Source organism: Callorhinchus milii, unplaced genomic scaffold, assembly GCF_018977255.1.
Source record: "Callorhinchus milii isolate IMCB2004 unplaced genomic scaffold, IMCB_Cmil_1.0 Scaffold19, whole genome shotgun sequence".
NCBI classification, from domain to species: Eukaryota; Metazoa; Chordata; class Chondrichthyes; order Chimaeriformes; family Callorhinchidae; genus Callorhinchus; species Callorhinchus milii.
In genome coordinates, this window is record NW_024704760.1 from 12,092,863 (window position 1) to 12,107,563 (window position 14,701).

The window sequence follows — 14,701 nt, forward strand, 5'->3', positions numbered from 1 at the left end:
AAAGATAATCTCCATCCAAAAAAAATGAAGAGTTTCTCATCAATGCCTACAAATAATGGGTATGAAACGCATACTTGTTAAGCATTGCTGGAGAAAAAACAAACGTTTCGGATTAATCCTAACCCTCATGTAGATTATCCCTGTTCACAGATCCTTACCCCTTTCTCTAAGGAGGTGATTGCAGTGGCATTGCTTTTGATGTTGAACCTCAGTTGAACCAGTTCCTGCAATATGACAGCTGTGAAAATGCTACATTAAAGTGCACAAATTGATTGATATACGCTGAAATGCCTGTAGATTTTTTTTTCAGAATTCCCATTTGCTTAAAGGAGCCGCTGTTACAATGTGTGTATCTGAAAGGAAATTGGGTGCTTTGTTTTGGAAAGCAGAATGCAGCCCAAAAAATGAATAATAATAATCTTTGCATTCAATTTCACGCCTTATCGAGTCTTCGGGACGTCTCAAAGCGCTTCAAAGAATATACTGCTTTCCAAAACAAATACAGTGACTGTATTTTGTGGGCGAAATGTGGCAGCCAATTGCAGACAGCAGCGTCCCACAAACATTCGTGGATTAAATGACCACAATTTTTTTTTGGAGGGATTATTATCCCCAGATAAGCAATCCAACAAAGTACTGGATTCCTATTTACTGCTTGGTAAATAGAGGTGTGTGGAGTAAGGAAACTTGCCCAATGTTTCGCCCTGCCCGAAATTCAAACCCAGGTCCTCTCGTTTGCGAGGCGAGTGTTGTAACCACTGAGCTACAGGATTCCACATTTTGTTAGTAAATCCTACAGTTTTGGCCAGTGGTTTTCGGTTTGTGAGAAGCACATTTGGAACACTTCTTATTTTCTTAAACAATGAGTCCTGAAAACTTCTTAAACACAGTAATAATAAATATACAGAGGCAAAGGATGAAGACCTGGCTCCCTTTTATTACACAAGGCACAACGTGCAAACAGCATCAAATAAATTAATCAATGACAGCTTGGAAACTGATTGACATTTTCATTCCTGATGAAAATACATATTTCTCCCATGTTTTTATACAGTCTTTGATGTTTCTTTTTACAAAAAGTTGGTCATTCAAAGATTAAATTAAGCAAAACATTTGATCAAATAGATTGACAGCATTATAATAAATAGTATCTTCATAAACAGTTGTGTGAGGGGTTATAAATCTCTTTGATCAACCACCAAGACAGTGGGAATGCATGCATATAATGCATAATGAGTAAAGAGGGATCGCAGGTGACCTAAATGATGTAATCCTCATTTAAAAAGATTTGTTAATCGCATATTTAAGGATACCAGTCATTCACTCAGTATACGTTTACACATACTTTACATGTGGCACATAATAACTCCCTCCACCCCAAGTAATTTGCTTGGGACGTCCTCCCAATGTGAAAGGCGCTATACAAATGTAATTTGTTGTGTCAATGTTGGTCCATTGAAACCCACACAGAGGCTGATGTGTAGAGCGACTGCACTCACTCACTGATGAGAAGATATCTTGCAACACAAAGGCTCCATCAGGAGACCATCAGAAGACCTGCCTCAATTTTTTTAGGAAAATGTACAAATTGAAAAACACAGGTTCTCTAGATAATAACCAGAACTGATCATGGCTTTTTACTATTGGTGAATAGGCTGCATTTTCTGAACTGTGCAAGTTATATACCTTTCCGGGGTGAGATCTCTTTCCCTCATTGAGCGTGAGCAGGAACTAGCCCCAGATCTTCCAAAATTGGGGATAAAGATGGTTTAAGGGGAGAGAGAGAGATGGGGAGAGAGAGAGTGAGAGAGAGAGAAGAGTGAGACAGAGGTGTAAATAGTAAAGAGGGATCAGGTCCAGAATCCTTGTTTCTTGAATGAAAGACAGAATACTGCAGACATGGAAATCTGAAATAAAAACAGAAGTCACTGGGAACACTCAGCAGGTCAGGCAGCACCTTGGGGTTCTGATGAAAGCTCATCGACCTGAAACGTTAACTCACTTTCCTCTCTAATAGATGCTGCCTGACCTGCTGAGTGTTCCCAGACACTTCTGTTTTTTCGCATGTTTTTTGATACTGACAGAAGAGCCTCAAGGTAGAGTGTGAGGTAGAGTCACACTGTACAGTACAACATGTTAAACACTTCAGCACTCAGCTCACCAGTTGCGGCACAGCTGAGTTTTAGTTACATTGAGGAGTGAGCATCGCATTGAAGATAAAGTTAGATTACATTAAAGTGCATTAGAAAGGCCTCAGGCATTTTAAGAGCCTGAATAAACAAGAGGGTAGGTGTAAAAGCAAAACAGTGCTTGAGACAGATGGAGCAACCAGCTCTCAATAAATACAGGGACCTCTTTAAAAGGCAACACTCAGATGTATCTTATTTGCAGTTAAGAAACAATTCACTCAGTAGCTTATTTAAATGTGCTCTTTGGTCACACGACTATACAGTGCCCTGAAACCTCAGCACATAGATGAAACTGCACCAGACAGCTGTTGATTCCATTGGCAATCACTGGGTCAGGAATGGAAGACATTGTTTGTGAGCTTGACGTTCAGCTCAAGGCCAGGTCACACCATTGTCTCCTTGGATGTTGGTCGGTAAATGGCCTGCATCCTGCAGGCTAGGGCTGCCTGCAGTTCTGTGAGAATGCTCGCACCTTTTGTGGTCTTGCAGGCACCAAAAAGCAGCTGTTGAAAGGAGTCCAGCTCCAGCAGAGGCACCATGTTCTTCAGAAAGTAGCCAATGCAGAACGAGAGCAGCTCCGAGGCTTTATGGATCTGCAGATCACACCAGACATTTTTATCACTTCAGCAGCAAGAAATGGCGAGTAAAAGGTTAATCCTGTTCTTCATCACTCCAAGAAAGAAAGAATTGAAATCTGAATCCATGTGTTTGATACAGCACCTCTAACATCAAGACACTGCAAAGTGCTTCACAGGGAGTTACTGCAAGTGTAGTGACTGTGTATTTGTAGGCAAACACAGCAACTATCAAGTTAGTGGAATGAGTAATAATAATTTGCTCATTCAATCCACGACTGTTTGTGGGACGCTGCTGTGCGCAATTGGCTGCCGCGTTTTGCCCACAAAATATACAGTCAATTCACTTTACAGTATATTCTGTCAAGTGCTTTGAGACGTCTAGAAGATGTGATAAGGTGCTATATCAAATGCAATGATTATTATTATTATTAATAAAAGGTGTCACAAGTTTATTAATGTCCGCCTGAAAAGACATGTTTTTTTAATATCTCATCTGAAAGATGGCAGCTGCAACAATGCAGCTCTTTCCCCATTGGAGTTTCAAGCTGAAGTATGAGAACAAGTCTTGAACTCACAACAGAACTCTGTCAACACAGCCAGGCTAGCAACTCACATTTTTATGGGGTCAATGTTTCTGATTTAGAAAGCTGGTTTTTTTTAACAGCTGTGTTGAATGTTTAGGAAGAGTGTGCTTTGAATTCTACGTACTCCGATCCATGGAATCATCAGATCCTTAACCCAGCCCTTTACTTCCTTACCTTGGATTGTTGGTACACCTGTACGCTGTTACTCAGGGTCATGTTCTTTGAACAGATAAGCTCACAGTGGCGTTTTAGAGCCTTCAGTCTGAAGGTACTGGCAGCAGAGAGAACCTGGAGCAAAGAAAGCTCATGTCAGCTTTAGACTACTCAATTCTTTCAGCTATACATCTGTTCACTTTGAGCATTCTGAGCAGGATTTGAGGTGATCTTCAATCTACAAAACCTGATCTAAAACCGATTCAGTCTATTTATACAGCATCTTTCACATCCAGAGGACGTCTCAAAGCACTTCACAGTGATTTATGGGTAACCGAGCTGGGGATCGGGAGGGGAAGGATGCCCAAATAGGTAATCCAAGCGGTACATTTTGAGATGTGCCTTGAAAGGGGAAGAAAGAATCCAATCTGAGGGACTCCGAGAAGGAATTTCAAAGAATGGGGCAGAATGCTTGAAAGCTTACCTCCAAGGCTTGGGTTTTACTGACGTCCAGGCCCCCTGTCCCTCCATTGTAAATATATTGAACCATCACCTGCCAGAAGAGGTTAAAGAGTCAGGATTTGTCATTGACAACATAAAGAGGACTATTCCTGGCCTGTCAATCCAATTTACTGAGCCGCAACTAAAAAAAAAAACCTCTCCTTTTAGAATGAAATGTATTAATAATAATAATCCTTGCATTTGATATAGTGCCTTACGCCTCATTGAGATTTCTCAAAGTGCTTGACAGAATATATGGTAAAGTGATTTGACTGGAGAAAAACGTCAGGCAAGTGCGCACAACAGTGTCCCACAAACAGTCATGGATTGAGTGACCAAATTATTATTCATTTATTTTGAGGGATTATTCCCCCCAGAAAGCAATCCACCGATCAACTGAAATTGGGTTCCTACTTATTGCTAGGTAAACAGAGATGTGTGGAGTAAGCAAACTTGCCTAAGGTTTCACCCTGCCTGGGAATCAAACCCGGGTCCTCTCGATTGCCAGGTGAGTGCTCTAATCTCTAAACTACAGGACTCCAATTCTCTGTAATATTGAAGTGTCACATGGTGTTTATAATAAAACAACCCAATAATCCAATTCATCTACCAGATATCCTTGCAATAAATTAACATTAATATGTGCAGTCTGAATGACATATTAGTGCTTGATATTTACAATGGACTCTGCTTAAAGCAGATGCAGTGTGGTTGAGAATCTACATCTGCTCCACCCAATGATGACGTCAAGAGTAAAACCTCATGTCGATATCAACCATCAACCCTATGTTAAACTTAAAAACAATGCATTGGTTTGTATAGAACACCCATGACCTTCCCCCCAAAGCAAACCAAAGAGTTCTTCCCCTCCCCTCCTTAATTTGACTCTTTCTCCCTTCCCAATAGAGCTCACTCCTAGCTGACCTGAGCTACATACCTCAAATGTGCTGTATGTAATATCCTTGACCAGGATGGGGCTGGAGGCTGGAGTGTTGGCAGATGGTGCACCAGAAATAAGTCCCCTGAAACTGAAAACGTGAAAAACATGTCAGTGATATGGGAGTGTGGATACATGCTATCTCTTGTATGTATTTGTGACGATTAACAATAATAATAATCCTTGCATTTGATATAGTGCCCTATCACATCTTCTAGACGCCTCAAAGTGCTTCACAGAATATATTGTAAAGTGAATTGACTGTATATTTTGTGGGCGAAATGCAGTAGCCAATTGCACACAGCAGCGTCCCACAAACAGTCGTGGATTGAGTGACCAAAGTATTTTTTTTAAAGAGAGTATTACCCCTGGAAAATCAATTCACTACTTGACTAACAACTGGGTTCCTACTTACTGTTAGGTAAATAGAGGCGTGTGGAGTAAGGAAACTTACCCAATGTTTTGTCCTGCCCGGGAATCGAACCCAGGTTCTTGCACTTGTGATGCTCTGGTTCTCAGCTTTAGAGGACATTTGCACCGTGGAGTAACAACAGGGGTGGTGCAAATCTGAATAATGAAAGGTCCAGTACTGAACGGATCTACTCAGCCTGTCACATTGGCAGGCATTAGGGGTGGGAGTCAGAGTTCCTGAGAGTGGAGGCAAAATGGCTGAAAGCCTAGGCGTCAATGGTGGGACAAATTGCGCATGAGACATGAAGCAGGTTGTTGTTTGCTGAGTAGGAGCTGCCTATTCAATCCCACTACCCCATCCTATTCCCATACACCTTCCAGCCTTTTTATTTCTTTCTACTTGAGGCTGAATGCCTGGGAAAGTGAGAATAAGTAACAATAAATAATTTCTCACATAGTAGATGTTGCTCTTCTTCACACTATTATAATCAGAGCCCACCTTCCCTTCCTCTGTCCTTGTTGAACCTCCATATTCAGCAACTGTTTATTAATGATTGAAGCTGTAAATTAGGTGGGTTTAAATTGGATGGAGGCCAGGACAGGGAGAGACCTTGATATGGTTGAATGCCCTTCTCGCCGGATTCCCCATCTCTTCCCTACACAAGCTGCAGACCTCTGCTGCTCTTGTCCTGTCCCACACCAGGCTCCATGAGCATTATTCCCATCCTCACTTGGCTCCACTGGCTTTCTATCCCCCAGTGGATCAAAATCAATATCCTTAACCTCAAAATCCCTCCGCAGCCTTGCTCCATTCTGCAATCTCCTACACCCTTATCACTCTGGCCACAGCTCCTGCTCAGCAGCTTCATGTCTCATGCCCAATCTGTCCCACCATTGACGGCCAGGCTTTCAGCCATTTTGCCTCCACTCTTAGGAATTCTGTGCCCATCCCTAATGCCTGCCTAAAGACCTTTCTTTTCAATCGCACTTTTGGTCTTTCCCACATTCCTCAGATATGCCAAGCTCTGACTACTAGTCAGTCCTGTTAAGCACTTTGAGACGTTTTCCCGACATGCAAGGCACAATACAGGTGTAAAGTGTTGATGAGGTCACTGATGGCTTTGTGGTTTGTCTCACCGAGAAGAGGCTGCTGACAGCAGTGCACGTTGGCCATAGAAAGGTTTCCCTTCCACCAGGAATGTGATTTCAGACTTCTCCTTATTGTTCAGCAAAGATGGATCTGGAATAAGGTTTGGATAGGAGTTTAGAGCTGGATCAGGAGCCAAAGATATGATTATGAAAACCACATGGACCTGGGGAATGAGGCAAAATGTCCACATCTCACCCAGCAACAAACAGCATAAAGTTACTCTAGCTTCCCGGGACTGTAAGAAACATAGTTTTTCTCTTCCTAAGAGACACTTGCCTCAAACACGCCCAACATTATACTGGGTGGTGCTGCTGCTGCCAAGACCCAGTCCCCAGTGGCAAGGCAACCAGTTTGGCAGCTGGCGTTACTGCTGTGTTCTGGGTGATTAAGGACCAGCCATGTGTAAACATGCTATACCACAAACTTCATGCTTGAAAATGCAGCTGGTGTCCTGTCCAGCTGAACAAAGGGACTGTGACGCTCACCAATTGCAGGCTTTATCTTCTGCCCAAACTCCGGGATGGTGGGGATGGGGTAGGGTCCGTAGCAGTGGCTGAAAATGGCTGCCATCTGTCGAACGATCACATCATTCTGAAAATGGAACGCGAAGCGGAAGCTGTCATGTTCCTGTACCAGTGAGATTACAGCCCACATCCACTCAGCCTCTGGCTAACTCCAAAACAGGGCTGCATGTAAACAGCCCAGATATCTCACATACCAGCTTGAGCAAACTGTTAGCTAAAATTTGAACAACTGGTGTTTAAGAATGGCAAAGAGAGCTCGCATATATATTATATAAATAACATGATATATATATTTTCTACATATGATTTACCCATAACAACAATCACTTGTTTTACATCTAAATTTATATAACAAGCTCAAAGTCCCAACATAGGGTTTGATCCCCACACAGCCTTTTGATCCAGAGGCAACATTCTACCAATGTAGGCAACTTTCCATCAATTATCCATATTGCATTATACAGAGGCATCAGACAGACCTCATCTGGTACTCGAGCAATCAGTCACCAACATAGGAAATGAAGCGAGTTAGTATATAATAATAATCCTTGCATTTGATATAGTGCTTTTCATGTCTTCTCAAAGCACTTCACAGTATGTATAGTATAGTATGTGATGAGAAGCTGAATAGAGTTGGGAAACATGTGCGGGAGCTAAGGAGGCTAAGGTGTTAGTAGATTAATATAACAGATGAATCCAGAATAAGGTGATATAAATTCTATAGTGAGGCTTGTAATATCGGAATTACAGTAAACTCCTGATAACTCGCCACTCCAGGTAAAAGGGCTCAGTGACGAGCTAACCAGAGTAGGCAAGTTAGGAATATGCATAAATACATAAATAAATGTAGCCGGGTCATTGACAGCAATGATGACTTAATGGTAGTGACAAGTTAGCCGGGGTCGAGATGTCAGGATCTTACTGTAGTTACCATGAGGCCAGAATTGAGATAGTAATAATAATCCTTGCATTTGATATAGCGCCTTATCACCTCTCTGAGAGGTCTCAAAGCGCTTCATCGAATACACTGTAAAGTGAATTGATTATATATTTTGTGGTCGAAACATGACAGCCAATTGTATACAGCAGTGTCCCACAAACAGTCGTGGATTGAAGCAACCAATCTATTATTATTTTTTAAGGAATTATTGCCCCCGGTAAAGCATAACATAACATGTAGAAGTAGGCCATTCGGCCCTTCGAGCCTGCCCCGCCATTCAATCATGGCTGATCTTCTAATCTAACTCCAGCTAATTACCTGACCCTGCCTTATTCCTTAATCCCTTTTGCAATAAGAAATATATCTATCTCAGTCTTGAATAGCCCTTTGGGGTAGTGAGTTCCACACATTCACCACCGTTTGAGTGAAGAAGTTCTTCCTCAACTCAGTGCAAAAGGGCTGCCTCTGATTTTCAGGTTGTGACCCCTGGTTTTAGTTTCTCCAACCGGGGGAAACACTCTCCCACTATCTACTCTATCATTGCCCTTTGATGATCTTAGAGGTTTCTATAAGATCCCCTCTAATTCTTCTATATTCTAGAGAATATAGGCCCAAATTGGTCAGCCTATCCCCATAACTCATCCCCTTCTTCCCTGGTACTAACCGAGTAAATCTATGCTGCACCCCCTCCAAGGCAAGTACATCCTTCCTTAAATGAGGAGACCAAAACTGCACACAGTATTCCAGGTGTGGTCTCACAGGGCCCTATACAGTTGCAGTAAGACTTCCCTACTCTTGTACTCTAATCCTTTCTAATGAATGCTAACATACCGTTAGCCTTCCTAACTGCTGCTGCACCTGCAGACTAACTTTCTGTGATTGGTGTACAAGGACACCCAAGTCCTTTTGCTACCTAGGTAATGATGGTACCAATCCACCAATCAACTAACAACTGGGTTCTTACTGACTGCTCGGTAAACAGAGGCGTGTGGGGTAAGGAAACTTGCCCAATGTTTCGCCCTGCCGGAAATCGGACCCAGGTCTCTCGTTTGCAAGGCGAGTGCTCTAACCACTGAGATCATAGAATTATAGAATATTACAGCACAGAAGGAGGCCATTCGGCTCATTGTGCCTGTGCTGGCTCTTTGGAAGAGCTATCCAATCAGCCCCACTCTTTCCCCATGTCCTTCCAGATCTTAATATCGGGAAGGATGTCAGTTTATTTGCTGGTTGGTTCTGTACCTGGCTCTGTTGGAATATATCAAACATCAGCGGCAGCCCCTGAGAGATCATGTCTTCACAGTACACGTCCTTCACGCCGTCAAATTCCTTCAGCAGGCACTGCGTAATGGACCAGCGGCCCTGGATGAAGGAAGTCCTCAGAGATTTCAGCCAGGCATGCAGCGTCCACGGCACAGCTGGTTTCGGTCAAAACACAGGACGCACTTCAGTCAGCAGAGCTGCTAGCAATGTTGGCACAGCTGGCACAGCACGGCAATACATAATATTAAACCTTGTCTTTGATATAGCGCCTTATTATGTCTCAAAGAGCTTCACAGAATGTACTATAAAGTGAATTGACTGTATATTTTGTGGGCGAAACACAGCAGCCAATTGCACACAGCAGTGTCCCACAGACAGTCGTGGATTGAAGTGACTAATTTATTATTTTTTAAGAATTTTTTTTTGAAGGGATCATTACCCTCAGAAAACAATCAGCGACTAACAACCAGGTTCCTATTTACTGCTCGGTAAACAGAGGCGTGTGGGGTAAGGAAACTTGCCCAATGTTTCGCCCTGCCGGAAATCGGACCCAGGTCTCTCGGTTGCAAGGCGAGTGCTCTAACCACCGCTGCAGGCTTCCATGAGGTTAAAGGCTCAAAAGCCTTTAAGATTATTTTGCCTTAAAATTCAAATCGAGTCAAACTATAGAAGATTCACTTTTAATTTGGAGACTGGTTCTTTTTAACAACAGTGAAAAAAAAGCTTCTAAATCGAGTCTATCACATCCCATAATCCTCTTGTGTCCCTTACTTCTTTGTTTCTTGTACACCTTAACCTACACGGTTCCATTTGCTGCAGATTAATGGGAGGATCAAGCAAGGAATTGCTTTCTAGTGTGCTGGCTTTATATTTATTGGCAAAACACAACCAATTTGTACATAGCAAGGTCCCACAAAGCCAAGTAAAACACCAAATTTACATGGTGGATTGTTGGCCTGTACACAGCAATAATTTTGTTTCTCCTTTCACCTGAGCAGACAGACAGAACCTCAGTTTAATGTCAAGTTCAAGTTCCAACACGTGACTTGAATCTACAAAGCTTCTGACCCAGAAACAAGAAATAACCAACAGGCACAAACACTGTGGAGAGAGGTCCTCCCAGAGTGCTACTCACAGAGGTTTCGGAGCTCCATGGTGATATCCAGATACTCGTGCTCTGCGCTCTGATACAGGGCATCCTGCAGGGCCTTCCGCCTGGCCTTGCTGCTGCGGCTCAGTCCAGGCTTCACAGTCGGGGGGCAGCTTACGTCAGCCCCTTCCGCGAGGATGTCCTCCAGGGATAATATGTCTTCATTTGAGACCTCTGGCTGAGACAGGAGCTTCCTCAGCACATTTCTGAGGATATAAACAGACCAAGAGCGTTTCACAAGGGTGAAGCTGTATTACTGTCTTGTCACTCCCTTCCCATTGTTGCAATACTGTTTGTCCCACCTACTCTCTCTCCCTCTGCTCCAGCCTGCTCCATGCCATGGGACAACCTCACGGCATGAAAGGCGCTGTGTAAAGATATTTTTTTGTTGTTGCTTGATTTCCGGTTCTTACCTGTGGCCATGGGCAGCAGCCTGGCTGAAGGGGTTGCTAATTCCTTGCAGGGATGCAGTCACTCCACTCTTCCCCAGCACCCCAGCCAAGGGATCAGCTCCTTTCTCAAGTAACAAGTTGACCAGCTCAAAGTGACCTAGATGGACAAAGAGTGGTATACAGTTATGGGCAGTGAAGGAGGAGTGGAGAGAGGGGTTTCTTATACAAAGGCCAATAATAATAACAACTTACATTTGCGTAAAGTGAAGTTACCTGAAAAGACTGTATTTGATAGGCAAATGCAGCTGCCAGCAATGCCCCTCAAACAGCTATGAAACAAATAACTCAATTTATCTGGGGGATTGTTGGCCAGAATCCCAGAGAAACTCCCTTCTCTTTTCAAACTGTGTTATGGGATCTTTAACATCCACCTGACTAGACAGATATAACCTCAGTTTAACATCTCACCCGAAGGACGGCACTCTCAACAATGCAAAGCCTCCCCCAGTACTGCTTAGGTTATCAGCCTAGACTGTGAGCTCAAAGCCCTGATGTGGGGTTTGAACCCAGTACCTTCTGACTCAGAGGCAACAGTTTGCCATAGTTAACCCAAGCTGGAGATCCCCAAGCCTTGGCTCTTGCCAATCTGCGCCTAATACTTTCTGGAATTAAGTAAACAGGATGTGTTCATTCAGGAAGAGAATGTGATTCCATTCCAACAAGCCACCTCTGGGATTTCCATGTGTAGGTGAAATGCATGGAAATCTCAGCTTGGTTTGGATAGTGTTAAGCACGGTGATGGGTTTCTGCATGTGTCAGACACCCAATTGATAAAAAAAGTGCATTCCCTGTCAGAAGGTATAAGCAATCAGAATCCTGCTTTACCTTTAGGAAATCTGTGTTCATGTGCAGATAGCTCCAACAACTCCCCTCCCTCCTCCCATCCTATACCCAAGACTAAACAGAAGCCTGCTTCAATGAAACATTTCCTCACCATGGAAACAGCAAAATAATCATGATTAATAATAGCAGAGCAGAATCGTTCCACTCCTGAAACTTTTCTGGAAAGAAAGTTTTAGAACTTTGTTGTAAAAATAGTTTAAAAATCAAAGGTTCTTTCAGAGGAACTACCTTCATGAGCAGTGTTTGGCAATTTTTTGGGGGCAGAGGGAAAATACAAAAGGTTTATTATGGAAATTGATACACTGCACGTGATTGATGGGCAGAATTCACACCCTTGCTCTGTTCATTCTTAGCAAATAAAAAGAAATTTGCCTGAATGGCTATCAAGAAGACAGTACCCCTTTAAATTGTTTTTTCCCTCCATGCTCCCACCCACGGCAGATTGCAGGGTTTATAATTATTAAACTACAGAACACAATATACAAATAGTACAAGGGTCAAAGATTACCACTGGAGCCTTTAGTGCTCACGCACACTTTTGAGGCCAGGCCTACAATATCTGTACCTACGGTTTCTAACCAGGTACGTGTTCTGCTGCTCACCTGCTGTTGCTGCCAGTTGCAGAGGTGTTTCTGAACAGCTTCCTTCATTGACAAAGCCTTCCACGTGGGCCCCTGCATCTAACATAAGCTGTGGGGGGAGGGAGAGAGAGTTAGTACAATACACACAATCAGCAAGGTGTCATTGGCTATATATACATAGCCAATGTACATATATGTCATTGGAACACTCAGCAGGTCAGGTAGCATCTATGGAGAAAGGAAAGTGAGTCAACATTTTGGGTCCACGACCCTTCATCAGAACTGGGGCATGTTGGGAGGGAGAGGCTTTTAAGGGCTAACAGAGAGGGGGGGAGGCAGGGCAAGGAAGACAAGGAGAAAATGGGGTAGAGGACAGGAGATGATGGGTTAAAGAGGTGTTAATGATGCAAAACAAGGGGAGGAAATTGCACTTTCCTCTCTCCACAGATACCTGCTGAGTGTTCCCAATGATTTCTGTTTTTGTTTCAGATTTCCAGCATCTGCAGTATTTTGGGTTTTGTTTATATGTTATTGGCTCCTGATTAAGAACATCACTGGATTCCGTCTTTTATATGCATGAGCCAGCCTGGCAACCTTACCTGTGTGACCGCTAGATGTCCAAATGCAACGGCAAAGGTGAGTGCAGTCCAGCGTCGAGTCTCCGCATGGACGGATGTGAACTGCTGAGCTGTGCTGGGGACCTACCAACCAAAACAGGTCAGGGGGCTTATAGCAATTTTCCCGTCCACCCACCCACCCACTGGAAATAAGCAGCATAATTTCAGGGCACAAATCAACATGTGGCAAGAATTTGGCTATCTTAGTTTGATTTTGGGAGAGAGAATGAAATGGGATCAGCCAAAGAGAACACGCCCAGGTAACAGAGATTTTCTCAGGCTTCTAAAGCTGCTGAACATGCGTCTGATCTGCAAAGAATGAGATATTTCACTGTAAGTGTGGCATTCATCCAATTTCCCACAGGTTCCGCCCTGTATCAGTTTCTAAATCTAATAATCCTTACTCTTCTAGATGATGGGAACCTTTTTAGTTCCTTTTTGAAAGCCTTTGTAGTTTCTTGTTCAACCAGTTGTGCTCCCAGTCTGTTGCACACACCCATCACCATTTGAACTAAAAAAAATTGTCTCCCGTGTTGTTTCTTGTTTCCTGTTCCCTTTGATGTTCTTACTTTGAAGCTCTAAGCCCTTGTTCTTGAATTTAAACATGGCAGAAAAACATGATGGGCCGCAAATTTTCCAAGCCTTGCAACAATGTGCAATCCCTATCTCAAGTCCTCAATCCCCCGGTCATCAACCACTTTACCTGGATGTCGATGTCTGCTCCGGAGTCCAGCAGTACCTGTACCATCGCTTCATCTCCACTAGCACAAGCGTACATCAGTGGGCTCATTCCCTGCACAACACACACATTGCCATTACCAGGAGGGAACACTCTTCACTTCAACAACAACAACAATTTGCATTTGTATAGTGCCCTTCTCTCAAGGTAGCATCTTGAACAGTCAGAGGCTCACAATGAGGGTGTGGTTCCACAGCTTTCCCCACCCCTTCCCAAACTACTAGCCCCAGCACCCGTCCATTTATCACCCCACCCCACCCCCCCACCAGCTCCAAAAATCATCACAGCAACCAGACACAGCCACCAGCTCCCTGAAAACCACTCGCTAACACGCAAAAACTTCCTCCCCCTGCACAGGGCCCATGGTTTTGCAGCTCTGACTATGTTATAATTTTTGACATGATTCTGAAACATTTGGCATATTTGGATAGATAGGAACATAGGAACGGGAGTAGGCCATTCAGCCCTTCGAGCCTGTTCCATCATTTAATGTCTGATCTGTACCTCAACTAATCCTTTCAATTCCAATTTCCTGCTTTCTCCCCATATCCCTCAATCCCCTGACCTCCCAACACCATATCAACCTCAACCTTGAAGGTGTGGATGGATCCAGCATCCACGGCCTTTTGGGGGAGAGAATTCCAGATTTCCACCCTTTGGGTGAAAAAATGCTTCCTGATTTCACTCTTAAATGGATACAGTATAAAGTTACAGCAAACAGCACAAACCCAGCAATCCTGAAATCAGGACTGAGCTGCAAATTGTTCTGTGAGTAGTTTGTGTGGCACCAGTTTCTGGTATACCTGACCGAGCGCTCCGCCCTGCGCTCACCATCTCCCCCTCCTGGGCAGTCTGTGTATTACCCAGTTCTCCACTCAGTTCCTCCCTTACCTGTTCATTCAGAGTGTTGGTCCCCTCTGGTCCCAGCAGCCCAGCCGCTGGCTTCACCAAGTCTGTACGGCCACAGCTCAGCATCTGAAAGCCCAAGTCCTGTCTCAGCTTCAGCTCTGCCTCCTTGGCGTTCAGTCTGCGGGATCTGCACACACAGCTGTCAGCCCTGGGATAGAAAGAATCTGTCAGCCTGGCTCA

General features: G+C 43.7%; 1 protein-coding gene across 1 annotated transcript in view; it reads right to left on the reverse strand.

The window, feature by feature from the left end:
- Nucleotides 1-2,024: 2,024 nt before the first annotated feature.
- LOC103183870 (ankyrin repeat and BTB/POZ domain-containing protein BTBD11) overlaps nt 2,025-14,701 on the reverse strand; it is a 30,711-nt gene continuing 18,034 nt past the window's right edge. Inside the window, exons 5-17 of the mRNA XM_007901592.2 lie at nt 14,504-14,669; nt 13,577-13,666; nt 12,856-12,957; nt 12,278-12,365; nt 10,794-10,929; nt 10,366-10,586; nt 9,210-9,385; nt 6,989-7,094; nt 6,491-6,593; nt 4,943-5,033; nt 3,989-4,057; nt 3,526-3,639; nt 2,025-2,782 (exon numbers count right to left, since the gene is read on the reverse strand). Of these exons, the coding sequence (XP_007899783.1) occupies nt 2,573-2,782; nt 3,526-3,639; nt 3,989-4,057; nt 4,943-5,033; nt 6,491-6,593; nt 6,989-7,094; nt 9,210-9,385; nt 10,366-10,586; nt 10,794-10,929; nt 12,278-12,365; nt 12,856-12,957; nt 13,577-13,666; nt 14,504-14,669 (1,672 nt within the window). The 3' untranslated portion in view covers nt 2,025-2,572. The remainder of the gene's footprint in view (nt 2,783-3,525; nt 3,640-3,988; nt 4,058-4,942; nt 5,034-6,490; nt 6,594-6,988; nt 7,095-9,209; nt 9,386-10,365; nt 10,587-10,793; nt 10,930-12,277; nt 12,366-12,855; nt 12,958-13,576; nt 13,667-14,503; nt 14,670-14,701) is intronic.